Source organism: Charadrius vociferus, unplaced genomic scaffold (genome assembly GCF_000708025.1).
Source record: "Charadrius vociferus isolate BGI_N301 unplaced genomic scaffold, ASM70802v2 scaffold104, whole genome shotgun sequence".
NCBI lineage: Eukaryota > Metazoa > Chordata > Aves > Charadriiformes > Charadriidae > Charadrius > Charadrius vociferus.
This window is the reverse complement of record NW_009648255.1, coordinates 6,952,408-6,974,741: the sequence shown is the minus strand read 5'-3', so window position 1 is coordinate 6,974,741 and position 22,334 is coordinate 6,952,408. Positions and strand designations below refer to the sequence as shown.

Genomic DNA, 22,334 nt, shown 5'->3' with positions numbered 1-22,334 from the left:
CCGGCGGGGGGGGGGGTCCCCCCTCTGCCAGCAAGCACATCGCACAAGGAGCGCACCTTGCCCAGGACTAGGGAAAAAAAATGGGTCTTCCCACCCCCCAGCGAAGGGATCGGAGAGCTTCTGCTGGTTTGGTGCCCCCCGCCCTCCCCAGAGTAAGGCAGTGAACGGAGCACTTCAGAAAGTGGGTGTGGGAAAGCCACTCTGGCGAGTGCTGGGATCAGTCAGAGCCCAAAGGAAAGCCCGCATGGCCTATTATTTAATTCAACACCGACATACGATGTTAGTCTGTGTCTGAAATTACCGGTCCTTATTTCTGCACCACACACGTTATTCTTTATCACTTGAGACTGTCCAAGTGTCAAACAACAGCTCTCCCAGACATGGTCACATCAGAGGCAAAGGCAGCCTTCCACGCTCGCTTTTCCACACCCTTGCCAGAAATAAACCCATGCACTGATGGCACAAGGTATGTCCCTCACCCAGGGAGCAGGAGGTGCAAAGAGGTACCAGAGAGCAGAGCAAGCACCAGCTAGAGGCCAGAACATGCACGGACCACTTCCCTCTGAAAGTTTTGTTGCATCTCTGTTACAAGCAGCTCATCCCAGTTATCTGATCCCTTCTCCAAAGGGCTCCCCTGTGAAGCTAACACTGGCATCGGGACCTCCCACACCTCCTGGGTTCTGTGAAGCACATCCATGCTGACCGCCGCTTGGCTCATCCCAGGTCATGGAGAGCCCAAGGTCTTGCTGGGCTTAGCGACCTGTTTGCTTGGGACTTTCCCCATCATTTTAAAAGACTTGTCATTTCCCCGTGCATTGCTCAGCTCACATTTGTAAAGCAATTTCTACGTCCTTACATGGCAGTTGCCATTAAATGGGAAACATTTGTTATCACTGCAAAGCAATCTCAATACAACGCAGAAAGTTGTTACCTGCGTGCAACCATGGGACAGATGATAATAAATATAATAAATGCATTCTAAATACAGGTGCCATTTGCCTTGCAGGAAACTTATTTCTGCTTTCTAGCAATGGGCTAATGACCCAGAAACTTCAGCAAAGGCAGCAAGGGTACCCCACCACCAACCTGGAAGGGTCTGGAAGGACAGAAGAGTTTTATAGCAGCTTTGCAGTGCGTTTACATTTCACTGATGAAACATTTAAAAGGAAGTTTTAGCCAGTCCTCTGCAGGAATTAGCAACAGCAAGGGGGTTATGCATAGATAACAGGGATTCTCAGAAGACTTTTTGCCCCATTTTGGAGCTGATGTACACAGAGGCAAATCCTGGCATTAGTAATTTCCTTCCTGCTCAATATTCTGGAGTTCTGTTTATCTCTCATCATCTAATGGTCTCTCAACAATCTAATGGTTTCCAAGTGTCTTCATAATCTCTAAGTAACAAGTTTACATTTGTTTAGGATATATGGAGATGTTTAAAAATTAACTGTTATTATTTTGTTCACTTTTCAAATAGGATAATTGCATTAAAATGACTACCTCCTACTTACTCCAGTTATAAACACCGTTTTCCTTTCCCAATCTCAGAAGAAAACAAGTAAGGTGATCCAAAAGAGAGCAGCAGTTTATTTTGCATCGTGTATCTCAGACTCAGTACTACTGTATTAGACATCTCAAGTACCCAGGTGTTTGCATCAGGAATATTAAAGTCCCTGTTAAACTGAAAAAATAGAGATACACTTACCCTTTCCAAGCAATGGATCTGCACAGGGCCAACATCCCATGGCAATGGCTGAAGCCTTCTCTTAGCACCACTTACTACAGATCCAGGTGAGATCACTTGAAGTAGGGAGCAAAGCTAATTTTCTGCCACTTATCAGCCTCCTGATCTTAGCAGCAATTGGGGCTGAATAGTGTAGAAGAGGGAAAGTTACTCTAATGTGCATAGGCTGTGATTATTCCTAAGGCTCTGCCATCTGCGGAGAAATTCTTCCCTTCAGGGCTTCGTTCCTTTCTCTGCTGCTCAAGGGGAGCAGGCAAGGCTGAAGGAGCTGACCTTGAGTCTTGCCCTTCTATTTTTTTCTAGCACTCACAGTAGTAAATGAACACACAAGCGTTTAGCAACAATGCTAATTTCCCATCTTCTTTGGCAAATTGTAACACTTTGGTTCATTCCAGAAAACTCTGCATGTTTCTCACACCCATACCATCCATTTTCTTGTCACCGACTCGCGTGGCTGCTGCGAAGGGTTTGGCTGTGCGCTGGCTCTTAGTGTCAGCAGCTGTCATGCAGCAAAAGCCACCTTCGACTCTTTCATTCCAAGTCCTGGGCATGTCTGGAGATGGGCTGAGGGAAACAGTTTAGGATCTGTGGTGTGCTCTTCGCTTGCACATATAGAAATATATCTTATTGTTCTGCACCACCAAGTGGCCAGATTGAGCAGATATTGCGAGACGCCTTTGGATCCAGGCTTACTAAATTAACCCAGATGGGTTTGGTTATGTTATGGAAGTTCATATTGGCCCAAACTAGCAACTAGGGGGGGGAGGAAGTTTTGAATATAAAGCCTCATGTTTTGAGAGAAGGAAGTGTCACGTTTTCTCCGACATCCCCTAAGGTGTGTTGTCAGAACTACTTCAGTTCTCAAATCAAACAGAGCTCTTTGTGGGCTGCAACACCTGAAGCTCAGGCATGGTTTAAGTGTTTCAAATTAGTAACTCAGCACTTGCAGGTGGTTCTGCAAATATAAGGCCAATATTTCTAAATATCACCTGAAGCAATTGTGTCAGGAGTAGGAAGAGAATGAAGGTATCTTTGTTCTTTACCATTAGAGTTTAATCCCAATATCTTTAAAAACTGTAAAAGTAAACCACATCATTTCCTCCAGAAAAATGCATTCCATGGTATAAATGGGAGGTATTTTCCCATTCTTTTGTACCGTATGTTCCTTCTGCTCAGGAAGGTTCAAAGTTGAACTCTAGTTGGCTCTAGAGGCACAAATCCAAGTGAGGCCTGTTGCTGGCCAACGTCACTTGTCCAGCATCTCCACATGACATAACCTCTGGTCCCCACTGACCTGAACTGAAACCTCTTCAATCCAGCTCTTCGCAAGCTCTCGTTTCCCCAGGACCCATGGCTGCAGGAGGTGGGAAGAAGGACCTACTCTGGCCCTTACGTACCGTTGAAACGCTTATATGGTTGTGTATATACTATCCTAAGTCATATATAGTATATATAATATGCTAATATGATATACTTCATACATCAGCCGTGTTGATAACATGATGAGAGAAAAAGATGTTAATGAGTTTGGTCACTGGCTGAGGATCTTAAATAATAATTTCATAAATAGTATTTCTTTCAATAATATTTTACTTAAGTCTCATTTCAGCATGTCTCCCAGGCTCATCAGTCTCTTACTGAACGTCTTTGTTATGTGGATTTCTATAGCCCGCGTGGATTGGTACTCTCTGGGAGTCAGGAGCCCAGCGCGGTGTTTTATGCCTTCATGTGTTTCAGTGGGAACCGGGCTTTTAACCTGCCTAGATATCTCAACCAGTCCTTTGGTTTCTGAGTGTTTAGACCCCTAAATATTTTCCAATGCCCAGTCCTGTAACCATATTCAGACAGCGTAATTTCACCTGCGTCCCTCTTCCATGTGTCATTTTGGTTCTGTGAATTGAGCCTTGGAGGCCTTCAAAGAAAACTCTCTGACTTGAGCACATTTGAGGCTGGACATAGGCCATCCACATGGAGCCTTAATGCTTGCGTTTCTTTTTGAAAGTGGAATTTTTAAGTCCCTGGTAAGCCCCGAGGTCACAGTAGCAAGCGTCGGTCCTGACCTGTGCGTGCTCCCCGACGGCTGAGGAACTGAGAAGTAAAATTGTGATGGAGGCACTTGAAAGGCTCGGCGGGGTTTTATGTATGTGCCTCGCCATTCCTGATGTGATGCACGGCTGCATGGGAGAAATCTAGCAGGGGTAAAAGCAGATGTTGAAAAACTAAACACGAATGCTTGAAATCTAAGTGTGCTTCTGATTATTGAAATAAGAACAAATTAAGAAGGAAGAACAAAGAGCAAAGGCGTTTGTCTGGAGTGCAGCGATGTCTGGAGACCTCTGCCGCGATCAGAGCGACATTGTGCTGAGAGCGCTGTGAAGAATTAGCAAAAGATTGTGCCAGGAGGACTCACACACCAAATAAGTAAATCATTCAAATATGATCATCCGCATTTTACAGCTGATGCTGAGAAACAGAGAAAGATGGAGCGACTTGTCTGAGAATTGATTCCAGATTTGTCCAGGGTTTTGTGCACATCTCCACCTTTGAAAACAGTGCCACGCTGGGTGAAGAAAGTGTTGCCTCCCACCATGGAGTGGGAGGTCATAAATTAGATGCCGTGTTATGCTGCTGGTGGGACGGAGCCTTGCTTCTCTGGTCCACAGCCTGCAGTAGGGATGGCAAAGCACGCTGTGGCTGTCTCTGTGTCATCTGACTGTGCCCGACCCACGGCAGCGCTCCCACAGTGACAGGCACCGACAGGGTGATTCTCGGGGTTAAGGATTTGCCAGTTTTAATCTTTGAAATGACAGCAGTTATGGGGGTGATATATCTCTAGGAGCCCAAATTGTAAATGACCACTTGCAAATGTCCTTTGACTCCAGAATCAACAAGGCTTTAGTGCTCAAGAATTGCTCTAAATTTAGATTGAAAGTCCCTTTCTGATGAGATGGCCACAGGAGGCCACCACCGCTCATGTATGCTGCTAGGGACCAGCATTGCCATTGTCACGGGAGCTGGAAGCTCTGTAGACCACCTCTACCACACCAAAAGTGCAGAATAACATGACAGATTTGACTTCCCCCATTTTTATGTCACGTGATTATTTCACACCACAGGACACAGTGAACATCTTTCCCCAAAACCATCACCAGCAGTGGGTCAAGCAGACACTGCTGGATGCTTTGCTCACCTCTGCTTCATCCACAGGATCCGCATGTCATTCCTGGGATTAAACCCTGGCACCATCTGGAGTCAATGAGAGTTTCGCCAGTGATTTTCAGGGCAATGAGGATTTCATCCTTTGTTCATCCTGTGCCGGCTGGGCTAACGATGTTCAATTAGAAACTGCTCTTTGTTCTAGTCTAGTCAAGAGGATTTTTGCCAATGATTTAAATGAGCATTGGATAAAGCTTATGGCTAAATCCAGTCCTTATGCAGAAATCCATGGATCCTACTGAATTGCTTCTCTCCCAGTGAAATTAATGGGAGCTGTACAAGAACATCTAAGGGAAGATTTAGTTCCTGTTTGTAACAATATGTTACCTCCTGATACTGGGCCTGTTTTGAAATGTTTATTGTTAAATCCATGTATTTTGGGTTATATCTCATTAAGAACATAATACCGTCTTGGAAAGTACATTCTGAAAGGGTATTACAACAGGATTGGGATTACTGTTTGTGAGACACTTTTAACTAGGGGGAAATTTCAAATTCAATTTACAGTAATGTCAAAGCACAATTAATATATAGGCAATGATAAGGAGAACATGCAGAAGTACACATTGATAGCACTACATCAACAAATAAACTTTTGGTGCTAGTAATTAGGTACACAAGATTATTATATGTTTAATTGACTAAAGTGACAATTTGGAATTACATCTAGTCACATTTAATTGGATTTGGAATCTCTAGAGGAAAGGAAACGAAGAGCAATGTGGAAAGGCAGCCATAAAAGCAAACTGATTTTCTCAAGTCTGTGAAGACTCTGCATTAATATCCATTGCACAATAGTTTCTTAATATCCCTCAGTCTAGAAAGAGTAATGCAATGATTGTCACAGACAGTGGGAGTACTAAAGCATACTCAATTAGGTAGCAAGATAGCTGATTACTTTTGGTTTAGGGTGGTTTTTTTTAAGATATAGTTTAATCAAAGGTGAACTATGTCTGAGTTTGCCATAGGCAAGTGATGTTCTCAGACTGCCGAGTGACAGGGCGTTATATGTGTTGAAGCTGTCCTAAAAGAAATGTACTCACATGTAAGACATTTCACGCACAAATACTTTAAAGGGAAAAAAAAAAAAAAAAAAGAAAAGCCAGACTAAAATTTTGTCTAGCAGTCATTAAATATGTGCTCAGACTAAAATATGGGAAAGCTATTAAAAGAAAACGCAGCCTTGTTCGCTTGCAGATAGTTTAGTTAGCTAAAAATGTTTACCAATGTTTGTCTTAAAGTTGGACAAAGACTGAGAGTCCTGTGTAATCTTTTGATACAAACCTCCTGTTACCCTCTTTTAATATTACCTCCTTTAAGTATCGCTGTATGCATCCTTCTCTCCCTGTACACTCATTTATTCTGCTTTTGTCATCAGGAGCGCCATGATTGCTGACTATATGTACTGGCTGACAGGGGGCACTGAGCAGCGTACGAGCAAGCTCATCAAACTGTATTGGCAGGTAAAAATTGATAGCCCAATGAGGAAGGAGGTGCCCATCTCACTATTAAGACCAAAATGAAGGATTACTGCTTAAAAGACTGCCGACAAAGGTAGCTCTTGGGCATATCAATCAACAGGACACTATATAGTACTACCGTATTTATAATGAAGTAGATTTTCTTGGACTAATTTTAAGGGCAAAATTCAAGGTTGTTAACCCTTGGCTCATACTTCAATTTTATGGACTGCTATAAAATTTAATTCTGGATACTGTGTAGTCCCCTAAGCTATTTTTTTGTGAAGTCTTCCTACCTTAGTGACACTTTCCTTTTGCAATTTGCATGATACTAATCCTCTGACACCTTTCCAAACTCTTCAACCGGAAGGGGAGGAAAAAATGACTGTAACAAATGGTCCCAGAGGAACCTAAAGTGCTCTGTGAAGGATGGCTAGGTAAGACCCCAGTCTACAAAGATTACTTCTGTGGAGAGTAGACCATTGACTTCAATGAGACTCGTCTCTTGAGTGATACTTATTTGAGATGGCTGTTCAGCCGCATCAGCACAAATTTAAGTTTAAGGGTACCCCTTTCTGCTCTGAGAAGAGCTCTCACACAGACTTGGAGGCGAATGGATAATAGATCCTTTGCTGGGAGAGGCTTATTGCTGCTGGAGCTTATCACTACCAGTGGTGTCCCAGCCTTCACCCCCCGGGTTCAATGTAACCAATGTGCATTTCAGAGGGAGTGCAGTGTTTGGGTCTCAGGCGGTGGAAGACCCAGAGTGGACCTGGCCCTCACGTCCTCCTTGTCCATACCACAAATTTAACGATACCAGGAACAATATATGTCTCTTGTGATAAAATTTCAGAGTCTTATTCTGATCCCATTTATTTGGGGTTTATTCTGTGAGAACATCTGTGACATCTGTACTTTAGATGAAGTGGTGCAAAAAATGTCTGACATAAGCCAGAGTAATAAAGATCAGAATCTGGTCTTTTACCTTCACTCACATGGTAAACTCTTCCTTTTTTAAAACTATTATTAGTTGCATTCTTATTGGTAAAATGGAATAAATCTCAGTCCCGGGAGCTGCTGAATTTCAGTGCCGCTGTGAGTGCAAAGTGCATCTCATTCAGAGAATTACCCACTGGGCTAGTGTTTGCAGTGCCTGTGAACTTTCTTATACGCTTTCCAGCAGAGAATTTCTTCTGTACAGAACAGTTTGATTTTTTTCCCCACTGGGTCAGACTCGTTTAAAATCTTGAGTTCACAAACAGGTTTTATGAAGGGGTCATTTCTTCCAATGGAATGTCTTTTTTTGTCTCTTAACACTGGTATCCATTGACTTCCCTTCTTGATGTCATGGACATGAAGCTTCAAAGAATAAACCTTTAAAGGAGGAGCTGTCATAGCTGTCCTCTCCCCCAGAGGTTCAGACTGCCCTGCCATGTAACAGGGCCGTAAAAATGGCATGAAGGACAAGATTCATCACGATGCCTCCTCATGGAGTCTAAATCAGAAGCTGTGGTTGGGCTAAGGTGGGAATGAACCAGACCAGAAGTGGGGCTACTGAACCGCCTCCAGCCACTAGCGTCATCATACAATATTAGTATCATCATACAAAATTATTTTGGCCGTGGTAGGACTCTGCTTCATCTCTGCTTCAGTCCAGAGCTCACAGCTCATTCCTCTTCCTGATGGAGAGTTCGTGCTTGGGCGTCCCTGGACCCCGGTGGTACCAAGAGGCACCACCATGCTGTTTGTGCCCCATTCCCACTCCTTCTCTGCCTTTCGCCTGAACCTGAGCTGCTGTCATCTTTGTCTGCAGCAGCTTTGAAATGTCAGTAGAGAACTAACCATTTGCTTGATCCCCCACCGAGCTTGATTTTCGCTGGGAGACAGAGATTGCTCTGCAATTTTGTGCCTTTTGTGCATATGCCTTAGCGTGGGCTCGGCTAAGGATTCAGCAGTATCTATATGCTGACACACACGCAGTAGAGGCAGCTGGGTGCCCAGTACCACTCCCACTCAAGTTAATAGCTCGCACTTAAGAAACGCTGTTCCTGAAGATATATCCCCAGCACCAGTAACAACCTTTTCCTTCCCGAGCTGATGAGTTCTGTGCGCTCAGCATCAAGGGTGACTTCAATGTCGTTAGAGCACATGGCAACAATTATGCAAGATGATGTAGCATGTGACACTGCACTGGGACTTTCCACCGCAGAGAGACCGAGCAGAGGTAACATAATCTTTTTTATTAATATTCTCTCTATTTCACAGTGTAAAGCTGAAAATAACTTGTCACGACTATACATGCTCATGTGCCTTTGTAACCAAAGCAACAGCTATTGATGCACGCTTTTCTCGCTAACTACTCCTCTGCCCCAGAACTCGCTAGCGTTGGCTCACAACCGTGAGCAAAATTTTCTGAGGAGGAAGGGAATAGATGGTGAACAGGACGGTTTGTTTTTTACCTCTGTGAAGAAAGATTTTTAGATTAGGTATGTCACTCTTTGCTTTGATCAGTGGGTCATGTATATAATCTTATGGTGTGTCATTGACTACTTTTGTTTCTTCTTTTCATAATTCTTTTAACTGCTGGAAACTTCCTCCTCACAGCCTGTCTTCTATTTCTTTCATGGCCTCAAATCATTATACAGACCACTCGAATCCTTCAGCTGATGTCTTTACTGCAAAAAAATCAGGCCCTTAATTCACATCTGCAAAGCTCTTTATTATTTATCCTACTTCTAAATCACTGTTTTTTCTCTCCTGATCTATTCCTCATGCTCAGAGCACTCTTTATCTTGTATCTCCTTTGGTTTTCTTCTCCTGATTTTGGTTTTATACTTTCCTTTGAACTTCTTCTATCCCTGACATCAACTGCCAGGAGTTCTCTTTCTTCTAAACTCTTCTTAAAACATCCTCAAATCTCTCCCCTCCTCATTATTAACTTTTACATATTTCCTCCTCTTCAGCAGTAATCTGTTCCATGCGACTGTACCTTCTGTTAGGCACACTGCAAGGTTTGTGCTGTCAGGTTCTTAAGGCCAGATGGGCTCATATTGATGAATTATCTGACTTCCTGCATAAAACCACTACGGAATCGCACCCTTACCTTCCTGCATTGGTGCTGAAAGAGGAAAGCGGAGACTGGTTTTGAGAAAATTACCCAATCCCCACTGAAACAGTTTAATAGGAGAATATTTAGCATAACCCATCTAACAGATGATTTGTTGCGTGGTTGTCCTCTGTTTCTCCCCCAGTTTACAAACTGGGATCTTACTTGTCCAGTTCAAACTTCCAGCAATTCATACTGTGCATTTATTTCTGAAAGCTAAAAGATCCTTTGGTACTTGTTATCTTCTCCCTGTGTATGTACCTATGGATCATGATCAAGGGAACTTTAAATATTCTTTTTGATTAGCTTTTTGATTAGCTTTCTTTGATTATCCCCTTTAAAGTAAATCATCTATTTCTGGATCTTCTGTACAGTGATATGTAATATCTAATACCCTGTGTTGGTTTTGAATATTAATACCCGCCTTCCATTCCACTCTGAGATAAGTTATAATGCTGATGAGAGGTGAAAAAGTAATTTGCAATGGATAATATTATTCAGTAAGTTGGGCCTTTTCCTCTGTTCAAATATTTTATTCCATGGATTGAAAATATACATTCCACGTTAACAAAAAATCAAATGGATGGGATTTTTTTTTCATAACGCGCTACAGAATATGCACTGGATGATTTGTGCATGGGCTATTAGATTAAAAATAGGCGAGTTAAATAGAGTTCATCACAATAAATAATAATGTGAAAGTTATTAAATGTATTATGGTAGATATCTTCAGAGTGCTAGCAGCAAGACAAAGTTTAAACTTACTTATTACTGTAGTCAGATAAGCTCCCTGGCATCTATTGTCAGCAGTGCAATTTCTCAGCTGGTAATAGCAAAACAAACAATAGACTTGAGATATTTCATCCCATGGAAAGAGTCCCTCTCCAAACTGTCCGGTAGTTACTCACACCTTTGTAAACTATTTCCACTGGCTAAAAACTGTGGAATATAAGCAGGGTGTTTCATTCCATGAGTATAAATATATCACACCCATACTACAGTGTCAAAAATGCCCAATGTTGTTGAACACAAACTTTTCAAATATCTTGAAAGTCACAGCCTGATTTCACCGATATCTGGCACAGAAATCTTAGTATAAAGTGCCTTTGTTACCTGATTTATAAACATCTCAGGCTTAACTTATTAGCACACTACAAAATTAATTGCTTGTGTTATTCCATTATGAAAACCATGTGGCCTATCGTATAGTAAAGGTTCGGCTCTAGCATCCGTTATGTGCTTATACCCAAAGTCATTCCCAACTAGGCAAAGTCTTACACTAAGTGCCGTTGCACCGGCAACGCTTATGTTGCAGAAACTAATACAACCCCAGGAAGGCATTTCAAAGCTTGTAGGTTCATATCTGCATGCTTCTGTAACCATCTGTACTCAAACCTTGATTCCATAACGTAGCCAGAGTTTATTCGAATAGAGACCTTTGATTTGCACCGGAGCAAACTGGGCTTTTAGCTTTAGTTCCAGTTCAACCCCAGTGTTTTGGCCAAGATTGCAGCCATCACAGAGCTGCTCTTAGCACATGGAAAACACTGGCTCTGTGATTGCTGCACACGGAGCTCACAAATTTGTGTTTCTGAGAATATTTCTGTCAACTAAACCCAACATCACAGAGAAAGCTTCCAGTAGCACATGCGTTGGCTGACATGGAGGTTTGGGTATTCAGGCATTTGTTTTGCTCTCTCGTTGCTGTTATGAACATCAGGTGCTTCCATTTCAAAAATCTGGGCTGTTGCAAGCACAGAGCGATACACACATCACACAATAAAGCAAATGATAACCGAGCACTGCAAGGTGGCTGAACACCTACGGCGCGGCGATGAACGCTGTCAACTCCTTTAGAGCTCAGCTTTATCTCACACCTTGCGAGGTGATGATCCAAGGCAAGAAAGTTAAAAGGAAAACGCTCGTGGTAGCCAAAACCTCCTCCGCAGTCTCCGCCGGTGACCGGACCCGTCAGCAGTCTTGTGTGCTCAGGCTTGACCCGTGTCTTGCTATGGAGCGTGAGGTTTCCAAGCTGGCAACAGCGGGGATGTTTTGCAATCCTCCTAATGGGATGACTGATAGGAGCTGACAGGCAGCCTCTCTGGGCAGCCTGGCCATCATATCACTGAGAAAATGTCTTTCTCATTAATTCTTGAGGCTATTTTAGCAGATCATGCTGTGCCACACTTCACTGCAGAAAAGTCCCTTCTTTAATCAAATCTGGGGGAAAATCCCATTGAGGTCAATGACTGTTGTGCGTACAGGCAGACAGCAGTGCCTAATATGTGTAAGTCTATATTGTCTCAGAGCTCTGTGGAGCCTGTTGCTACTTTAAGTATTAATTATTGAATTTTCTCATGTCAGAAAAGAGATAACATTTCTCTTACACCTCTTCACAAAAAACAATAAGTAATCCTCCCTTTTCTGTATCTATGGCCATTTTGAAGAACAACACTTGTCTTAAAGCACTGAGCTTTTCATTTTCTGGTGGAAAATTGGGATGTAATGATTTTCCTCATCCCACACATTAGAACAACACAAAGGTTTTAGCCCATAAGCAGGAAGATCAGTTCATTCTGAAGACACTGCACTGGTATCCACTGGTATCTCAGTGCAGCTTCTGACCGGTTCATGGGTTTCCACCGTTCTCATTGCATCATGGCTGAAGCAACTTGTTAAAATTAAAATTATTAACATTTTTTTCAGGGCAGAACAGGCCTCTTCCTATGTATGCCATTTCAGGGATTCAGACCACTCTGGCTTTGGAATACACTATTTGTAAGACATAACTCTCAGCTGCAAAAATCAGCTTCGTTCTGCTGTCAGCTACAGTAGTAAAAATATGGAGTAATTGAAAACTGGATTGAGAAGGCAAACAAAATAACATAACAGAGAGTTTCTATCATGTTGATACTGATTTTGGAGCTTTTTATTGCTGTTGTTATTGCTGATATTTCCATTCCAGAAACAATTCTACGTGTACAAAACCAAGGAATTTAACATTTTTCTTGTATTCTTTCTTCTTTAATAACATCTACCTCCACATATTTTCTACCTACTTCTGTTTTTCAGGTACCAAATCATTCATGGTAGAATAACTGTTGCCTGAATCATACTTATATTTACATGCTAAGAGAAGTTACTAATTTAAATGTCACCATTATTAAAACAGATGGATTAATTGTCCCTAATTTCAGGAAAGATGGATTTATTTAATACTAGCTGAATGTAAAAGGCTACACATACCTTGCTGTAGTTGGTAGCTGTTGAAATCCCAATATGAAGCAAAATACCAGCCCAATTAGGGTTCTAATTGTTAACAGAGGCCCATAAATCATGTCTCAAAGATGCTCAACAGGAACAACCTGGCCAGCAAAGCTCCAAACCATTTAAAAAACCCTACAGGGTGACTCAAAAATAGTGTGCATATTTCCCAAGTAGAATTTTCCATTCGTTCTGACTTTTACTGGGTTGCAAAGCAGAGCCTTAAGATTTACAAAGGAAACCTGAGAAATCAGGTAGAAAACCAGCCATTTTGTGCTTTTCTCGGGCCCTTATTGTTCCCTCAAGCTGCAAAGGTCCTTAAGAAGTTACACATTCATTATCGTCTTCCCTTTCTTTGTATACCGTCTCCTTTCTTCGGGGAGATGAAGCTACAGGCAGAAGTTTGTGCTGTTCCCAGGATCATTACTGGTTATGTGGCTTTCCATCTGCACATCTGCTCTTGAAGAACTACAGAGGACATCACACAAAAAGAGATAAAGTCACTTTTCAGAAGCATCTCTATATACAGTCAACTTGTCTTCTACTAAATTAGCCGCCATTCAGCCACATAAAGTAGTTTGCTATTGCAATGACTCAGGCATGATTTTTCGCTGCCCCTTTGAACAGTGCTGTCCATTTTACAGGCTAACCACATCAGTCACCAGCTCTGGCTGTCTGATTCATCTCTTCACATTTTAGTCAAGTTCCCAAAAGATGTTTAGCTCAGTGCTAGGAAGGACTGACATCTCCTTCAGTGAGTTTCTCCATTTTTTTTTCCTTTTCTTTTTCTTTTTTTTTTTTTTTGTTCTCTTTTTGGACTGAAAGCCCTGCAAAGCCCCTACAGCAAGTATCCCACGTTTCTCCCAGGGGTATTTCCTTGCCGGGGGTCAATCCCTGTCTCTCAAACACCTGCCTGAAGCACCAGATGGATGCATCATCCAGGTGTTGCCCGGTGGCTCTGACGACATTCACGTAAAACGCTGGGTGATGCTCAACCTTTAGCTCTGCCTCTCTGAGTTAAGATGTCTCTCTGAGCCAGGGCTACCAAAGCTGTTCAACTTCGCACAGTTTATAATCCCCTTTCACAAAAAAAAAAAAAAAAAAAAAAAAACCAAACCAAAAAACCCTGCTGTTTGAACTGTGACCCATTCCTGACATAGCAGGAGCCGTGCAGAGCTCACGCACACCCGCAGAGAGCTTGTGCTGGTGAAAGGCATCTCCCGGGGCTGGAAGGGCAGTGCTGCTGCTCAGAGCAGTCACCGTGAATTGCCTTAGTGGAATTAGGGTATTTCTCACCGTGAAAACTCTCTTATCCTTAAGAAAGGGGCAATATGAAAAAAAAACTAGTTAAAAGTGGTGATTTTGGCCAATAGCTTCATTTACTGGATAATTGGCCCGTTCACGGGGGGGCGGTTCTTTGATGTTTGCATCCTCTGCCTCACTGCCCCATTGCAGATTTGTGTCTGTCTCTGTTGCCACGCCAAGGAAGCGTGTCTGCGCCACCGCTAGCCGAGGGCGAGGGCAGTCACGCTGACTATCCACGGGAGCTCAGCTCGTACCACTAGACCGGCTCTGCTCAAAGCGCAGCATCCCGGGGAGTCACGAGGCCCCAGGTGGCCCAGGGGCAGGAGCCACCTCCGCAGGGAATCTTGGAGCTGGAGCTCCCGCTTGGTACAGAAACACACGGTAGCTACTGATGGCAATGTAATTCAAGCAGTGGTAAGGCTCACCTTGTCAACGTTCTGGATCAGCCCTGCAAAGTGTTTCGTTGGTCTCAGGGTTGCTCCACTGTAGCAAAAAAAACCCACTGAAATCCTTCATGTTTACCTTTATGCTGGGATGAAATTGTAAGATTCTCAGTTGGTAGCAAGTGATGCAAGGGCGGAGGAGTCCCACAGCACTCTCCATGCACGTGAGTTTGTGTGACCGGAGGACGGGCTTGTGGGCAGAGAGCCTCCCCCACTAGGGTTGGACTTCCACGTTCCTGCTCTGTCCCTGCTTTCCCACCTGCCGGCATCATGGACAGGGAGTTTCCAGAGCAGCCTCCAGCCTTTTCCATACTTCATGTATTGCAGGCTTTTTCTTTAATGATTAGTGATCTCTTTGGAAGGATATAAAGCATGGATTTCCTTTCTTCCAAAACATAAAGAGATACTTATTGGAGTATCAAGCAGATACTGAAGTCTAAGGTAACCCATCTACAGCACGTCTGCCTCTGCCTTTCCGAAAGTCAGCAGAAGACACAGATCTGTTGCTGTGGCGCTCTGCAAATCCACTTTCAAAATAGACTGCATACAAAATAACTCGCAGAGACTTAAATACGTTAATAACTTAAGAACCTAAATAAGCTGATATTTGATGTGACCTACATTAATGGGGAGCCATTACATGGCAGATAAGCAGAAAGTTCTCCTCTATTGTATAATACATGATTTATTCATACCATAAACATATTGAGAAAAGGATGTGCTCTGGCATTCTGTCTGCTTATTTTTCCTGCAGAAAAAAAAATACAAATAAAAATGATGTAAGAAGATCATGCTGGTGAGAAGATATTCATATCACAACAGCAACAGACTTAGTGGCAGGGCTGCCAGATACTTCTTTATGGTTGGAAAGATATAGAGAAAAGCGCATAGGTCGCACCGCAGTGCACCCATAATTCTGACTACCAGCCTGAGAGTGGAAGCAGTTCATAGAAAAGGCTAACGGCTTTACCCTGACTGATATCATTGCATTAATAAAAATCATCAATAAAAAGCATCAGTTCCTGCTGCACTGTAAATGAGACAGTGGCTGAGTGTGCACTGCAGCTGCAAGATAAGGCACTAGAAAGATATCTAAATTTTTGGCTAATTCTAGATGTCAAGATAATTGGATTTTCCAAATTAAACCTTTCTGTAGTTAAAGAGGATTAAGGTTAGGGACTGTAACAGGGAAAACTACTGTCACTGTTGCTGATACAGTGCCATTTTTCTTCTTCTATGTCTGCTCTAAGCAGGCAAAATGGCAAGAGCTTCATAAAAATATTGAAGTAGTTATATCATTTGCCATCAAAATTTGGCATGGGAAACCTTTGTTTCTTGTGCATCTACCTATTCATTTTATGAGCTCTTAGAAGAATTTTATGTGTGTTGAAGGGACAATATAAGATTGTTTAGGCTAAAGTTTTATTAAAAGATCTGTGGAATGTAACATTACTAAATATGGTAGAATGTAAAGACACTGCAGAGCCAAGGTGCTCGGAGAAGAGGAGTATGTGCTGTTAGGTCAAATATATGTTTAAACCCTTGATCGAAACAAAGTTTGTTGTTTAGGAATGTCTTTTGGCTTTTTAATTGTCATGATAGCAACGTACATCCCTCAAGCCTTGTGAACGCTCGTGTTTCGTGAAAGAATTAATTGCTATTTTAAAAGAAGTGCTGACAATATAAATATTCCTTGAGACACTTTGTCTCCAGATGGTTTCTCTGCAGACTTTCTCTGATTTCCCACACTTCTAAAACAGAGATATAAACCTCCTGACATAGCAGAGCGTGAGTCAGACCCATAACTACAAAAAGAAATCTTCCCTATCGTCAGTTTATTCTGCAGCCTCTTCTTGAGCCAGTTCTTGCATCTTCACTGAAGTGATAGGTTTTGTCCACTGCTGAGGTAAACTACCACATTCAATGGACTTGTGTCAATCGTAGTCCTTGCATTACTGTACATCATTAGAGGAGCTCTTTCTTATGGTTTAAGGTCATCTCAAGGACTTCACCTTTTCTAACTCTGCTGAAATTAAAGGCTGGACTGTAGCATCATGTGATGAGATATCGCCGCAGAGCTCATTTGCAAGATATGCAAAAAAAATCATCTTTCTTTATGATCGTTATCAGTTTAGCTGCTACCCCCATGCTCATGAAAGAGCCTGATGCTTCTTCCATTCTGCCATCAGAACAGCACCATCCTCCCTGATGTATCTGAGAGAACATTGCAGAGAGGATCCTTCACATGGAAAGACACCAAAACTCATGCATATGGGAAAAAACACTTGTCCTGTCCTCTCTGCAATGACTATCTTAAAATTTCATTGAAGCCCTTGCAATCCTCTCCACAGTGTGACTGTAACTTGAGTAGCTGCATGATAAATGAAGTTCTGTAGGCAACCCCTTTTTCCTGGACGCATTGCCGGGTATTCATCGACAGGCATGGACTTCAGTGCATAAAGATTTAAGCAGAAAAATCCTTATGGATTTCATCGTATAAAGTTTTCTCCTCCAAAGTTTTTATGGGCTGAAGTTTTATATCCTTAAAGACTTTACCCCATAAAATTCCAAGAGGATAATAAAACAAATAGCATCTATGTCCAGGGTCAGTAGCTTGGGGGGAAAAAAATGCTCTTGGGTAATAATAATATCTTCAGTGGAAGTATTGACCAGAAACTACGGATCTATTCTTTTCCCCGTTGGCTGACATTTTACCATTACTGCCCTCTGAGCTAGTCACTATTTGCATGCTGTGCAGAGCAGCCACGGGTACACAGTGATGCAGAGATATTGTAGGCATGACTTTGAACTGTTCTTGAGGATGATAAAGCCAAAAGTGAGCTTTGTAGGCTTTACAGGGCTTGTCTGGTCCAGCCTCTCACATTTTCACCTTGCAGCCTCGTTCCATGTATTTTAAATTCGAAGTGTATGGATACAGCCGAAAACGCAGTCACATGCTCGTATTAATCCAGATTAGGAAATGGCTGCCAAGCTCTAGAAAGTCAGCAGAATACCCAACATCTTACACAAAATACGGCTGACCTAATTCTGTGCCTATATTTACACATGAAATTCAGTAAAACTTGAACAAGTAGGCCTCTGCTTTTTCAAAAACGTTCCTTGGAAAGCTAGGGTGGCACCATTGTTTTGCTACTGATCCTCTAAGGGGCCTGAATGACAAGATAATTAAAGTCCATAGAAATATGAAATCCGAAAATCGCTTTTCTATAAGTCAGTGCAGACTGGTAAGTATTCCCGCAGGGAGGAATGGGCGCAGATCCGTTCCCAGGCCCCCGAGATCTTGGCAGGAGGACACACTTGCCATTTTCTGGTCTTATACCTCCAGATCTGCGGCATTAACCACGGATAGCACGGCTGCCCCCGTGGAAAGCTGGAACTCCTCTTCACGGGGATGGGGGGGACGTTATTACTGCCCCGGTTGGTCATGATACTATTACACACTTTTCAAGCTTGTTAATTTTCCAGGGCTAAACACTGCCCGCTCCAGACTGCTTCCATTCCAGTAAATGCAGGATAATGGGCTGACTAAATATAGTAATCTGAAATATAAACAAATCCCCAGTGATACCCTCGACATCCAGGCAGAGTATTCACTGTAAGAGCACTCAGGGAATGTGTATGGCAGCTTATCCCAATATCTCCTCAAAACAATTGTAGCATTTCTATGGTATTTCTGCACAACCCATACCAATAAACAGGACGGAAATAAAATGGCACAAGCCCATATCAGAGGACCTGTTGTCTAAAGCCATTAAGGAGAAGGACATAGATACTTAACTGATTGGCACTCTCAGCCTTCCATTCTGGGTTGGTGCGAGCAGTTGTCAGCGAAACAAATGACTCACAGCGGCACACTATGTCTTGGATAATTTTACATAGGTGGAGGATAGACTGGAGAACAAAAGTGAGGATTTGTTAATAAAACACCGAGCTCGTCCCATAGTCACACTTTCTGTGAATCACTTCAGTGTATAAGGTGATCTGGGAGATTCACACACCCTGTTAAAAAATATATATCTTTTCCTCTCATGTTTTTCTGACCACTTCTATTAACCTTGTGTTAGTATGGTCACTATTAACCATGTTTATGCTTTTGCCAAGATGCAGCAATGAAGCGTTGCAGTTCCCCCGGTTTCCAGAAAGGACTGTCCATGTCAGGAAGACAAAATCTCTGTTAGCCACAGATGCAGCTGAAGCAGCGCTGAACGTAGTCTTACCCAAACGCCAAGCCAGGAGGAACTGCGGCTAAACCTCCCTTGCACTGGTCGATAAGAGAACCAAGCAAGGCTGTTTCCAGGCTGGTGGCTCCTCCTGGCAGTTCCAGCACCAGTTCATTGGGGTCCACTGAGTGTGAAATCCACCTCTCCGCATAAGACCAGCACAATGCATCATTTGACTCATTTTTAAGGGATGACAAGGTTCATAAGCTTTGTGTTGCCCTCTGCACAGGAGTGAATTTTACTCTTAATGCAAATGGTGTTTAAATGCAATATTTTAAGACTAATATTCCGTATAGACACAGTGTCTGATTCACGCCAACCCAAGGGGTAATACGAATGCTTAGTATTGTTTAACCAGCTCCCAAGGACTGAATAAAACCCTCAGATGAAAGATGTGACCTTCAGAGAGCATGGAATCACTTTTTCTTTTCATCTAAAAGATAATTTATCTAATACTTCTCTCCTCATTGAAGACATAGGCTTGCTGCACTGAAAACTGTTTACAAATGTTCTTTCTCCATTAAATTGATTTTCTGAGTATAGATAGGCAGTGTTTTCTGGAACTAATTTAAATTCCCCTCTAATTAATATTCAAGACCAAAATATGTTATCTTTGCATGACTGTGCAATTATTAAAGGGAAAATATCGTCTGTGAAAGTAATTATTTTTCTTTTTTTTTTTAACTAGCCGTTAACCGACATGAAATGTAGCATTTCTCTGCCTTTTTTAGGCTATGATTGAAGAAGCCATCACTAGAGAAGAATCTTTTTCAGTTATGTACACACCAGTTGTGACAGAAGTCAAGGCTGACAAAAAAAACAAGATAAAGGACATGTTTGCTGAAAAGCACCCTGATTACGTGCAGCACATATATACAGGTAAGAGTAGATTTCACATGGTCTTAAGCACTGTATACTCTTTGTGTGTGTGGCTGACAAAGAGTGTGAGAGAGTCTGGAGTATGAGCCTTTACATTTCTACGCTTCCTGGGGGGGCAATTAACTTCTGAGATTTGCTCTATGATTGTACATGATTTAGGTAATCAAATCAGTACTTAGGCGAAGCACAGACTTTACACTGCAAATCCCCATAAAGATGACTTTTATCCATGAAGCCTCATGTTTCAGTTGTTGAATTTCATTATTGCCACTAATCTTTTGTTCAAAGGTAGATTTGCAGAGTATTGTGGTGACAGTGAGACCCAGGTTCATTCCCATCTCCGTGGATTTCCATCGGTCACTGATAGTCATCCCTGCAGCAGGTCTTCACTTTCCAATAATATCATCCCTTCTATGAGCACTAATGGACTGACTGCCACCTTTGAGAGCATCTCAGCTGCAGGGATGGGAATAGATAGCCAGGTTTCCTTTAGCCTGTTGAAGACAAGTAGGATCCAGAGTGAACAAGGGCTTTGCAGAACATTTTGTCATCTCCCGGTAGAGTGAACTCAAGGAGCATCTCCTAGAGTAAACACTCACTTAAATTCTAGTGATCACAGCCTTATTTCAAAAGGAATGAGCATGACTTTTTGGAAAAAGAGAGGCAGGGGGACAAAAGGCATTTCTTACTATCATTAACCTGGTGACTTAGAACGTAGTTGACCCTGGTAACGCTTGGCTTTGAGTTGGTGATTGAGAAACATAAAGGGAAAAGTACATTTCTCAGGTCAAATTCTGGAAAGCCTCTATCTTCATCACACAAATGAAATGTGTCGTTCACCTCTCACTGCTGCTTCCAGCAGGTGATCCGAAAGGCTGAGATGCTGCCCACTCCCCGGGAGAGTTACAGGCGGGTCAGGGATGATGGCTTGGTCCTCGCGGTGCCACTGAGCCCCAGCACTCTGCAGATAAATAAGGCTTCCAAAAGAATACACATTGTGCTTCTGGGGAGGAAAAGAAAATCTATTTGAAAAACACAGATAGGAATTAGGAAACCAAGTGTTTACCACAAAACTGTGCAAATATTTAACACAAGTAAACTTGTTTTGTTCATTTTTGTTTTGCTTTAGGGAACCAGAATAAACTAGATCATGTTTTGCAAGTTGCAGACCACCTGTGTATTGGGTTTCTGGCAGCAGCTTTGGGGTTGTTTGAAGAGGGGAAAATGGGGACTTATCTATCTTGGAGGCTGTAAAATCCCTGTCTACCATTTACTTGTGGAGAATTTCCAGGAACAAAAGTATTGGCATTAAAAGGAGCATAAAATAAAACTCCCTGAATCTAATTTTTAAAAAGATAAATTCATATTTCACATAATCCCCTCAATATACAGCAAGGGTGAGACTTCCAGGAGCACATAAGCAGCAAATGTGTGCAAATGTTGCACTGAAAGCAGTTTGTGTTCATAAATCACTGAATGACTCCGAAAGCATCACCCATCATTTTCTTACTCCTCCCAATAAGGAAAAGGAAGAAGAAAAAAAAAAAGGAGGGGGATAAAAGATCCCAGTCCTATAGTACTTTAGTCAATTATAAAACAGACTGAATAGATCCAGTTCTGCCCTCAAACATGTTTGTTTACAAAAATCTATTGTGTAAAAGGCACGCCTCATATTTACACAGATTTCTCTGGGATCACTGAAGTTTCTAGGAATTAAATGGTAGCCAAGAAAACCAATATGGGTATCGGGAGGTTGAGAGTGCAATGGTGTGAGAGGTCTCAGGCAGGTGGGACCTCTCCCGACCTCCCACCTTTCTGTCCTGGAAACCCTCCCAGAGCACATGCAGCTCCTTTTCCTAGACTCGATGCTGAGGTAACTCACAACAGCGTTAGCTGAAGTCAACCGAAGCAGTAGGGTTTTCTCAACTTATCTATCCAGATCTGACCTAAAATCACACTGCTTACCAAAAAAAAAACATCACAAGCAACAAGTTTAGCTCGTTGTTGGTGTGGTACGACTGAGCATTCAACCTGCAGGTCTGTACCTCACATAGGTGAAATTAAAAACATGAGATAAACCCCATTTTAACAGTGGGTGTGAAATGCCAGACGTCTCACGAACATGCTATTTTAAATAACCCTCCTATTCTGTAACAATCAGCCGTCCAATTTTAGTCCAAGTTCTGCTAGAGTGTAAGGACTGAATTGATTTCAAAGTTTTCCTTATTGCCAAGGAAAAGCAGCAGATACACATTTAAATCTGAGTGCACAATGCAGTTTGTTGCAAAATTGAGAACCCATCAGAAGCAGAACACGCTGCAAGGGAAATATCAGGTCCACTCGCTTTGATTTATATAGGGGTACGGCCGGAGAGCTCTGAGTGGGGTTCTCCATTTGTCACTGTGACCGCACAGCCTGGCATCTTAAAAGCAGAGCCGACTGAAAACAGAGCACTCCTGTGTGAAAAGTGACACTGACATTCAATCTCGGTTTATTTTTCGCAGGGGAAGGGGAGGGAGGAAAGGACTGGTCTGGTTCCCTAAGCAAAGGTGGTTTGTACGGTTGCTCTGAGCATCTGTCCTCGCCGAGGTCAGGGCAGACCGACTCAGCCGATACGCAGGGTTTTGGCAGCAGCAGTGACAAACTCTGGACAGGACACGGCACAGACTGTCACGTGCC

The 22,334-nt window shown here is 42.5% G+C and overlaps 1 protein-coding gene across 1 annotated transcript in view; it reads left to right on the top strand.

Moving 5' to 3' along the window:
- SPATA16 (spermatogenesis associated 16) overlaps positions 1-22,334 on the top strand; it is an 83,853-nt gene that overhangs the window by 35,915 nt on the left and 25,604 nt on the right. Inside the window, 2 exon segments of the mRNA XM_009884512.1 lie at positions 6,336-6,420; positions 19,508-19,655. Coding sequence (XP_009882814.1) covers positions 6,336-6,420; positions 19,508-19,655 — 233 coding nt within the window.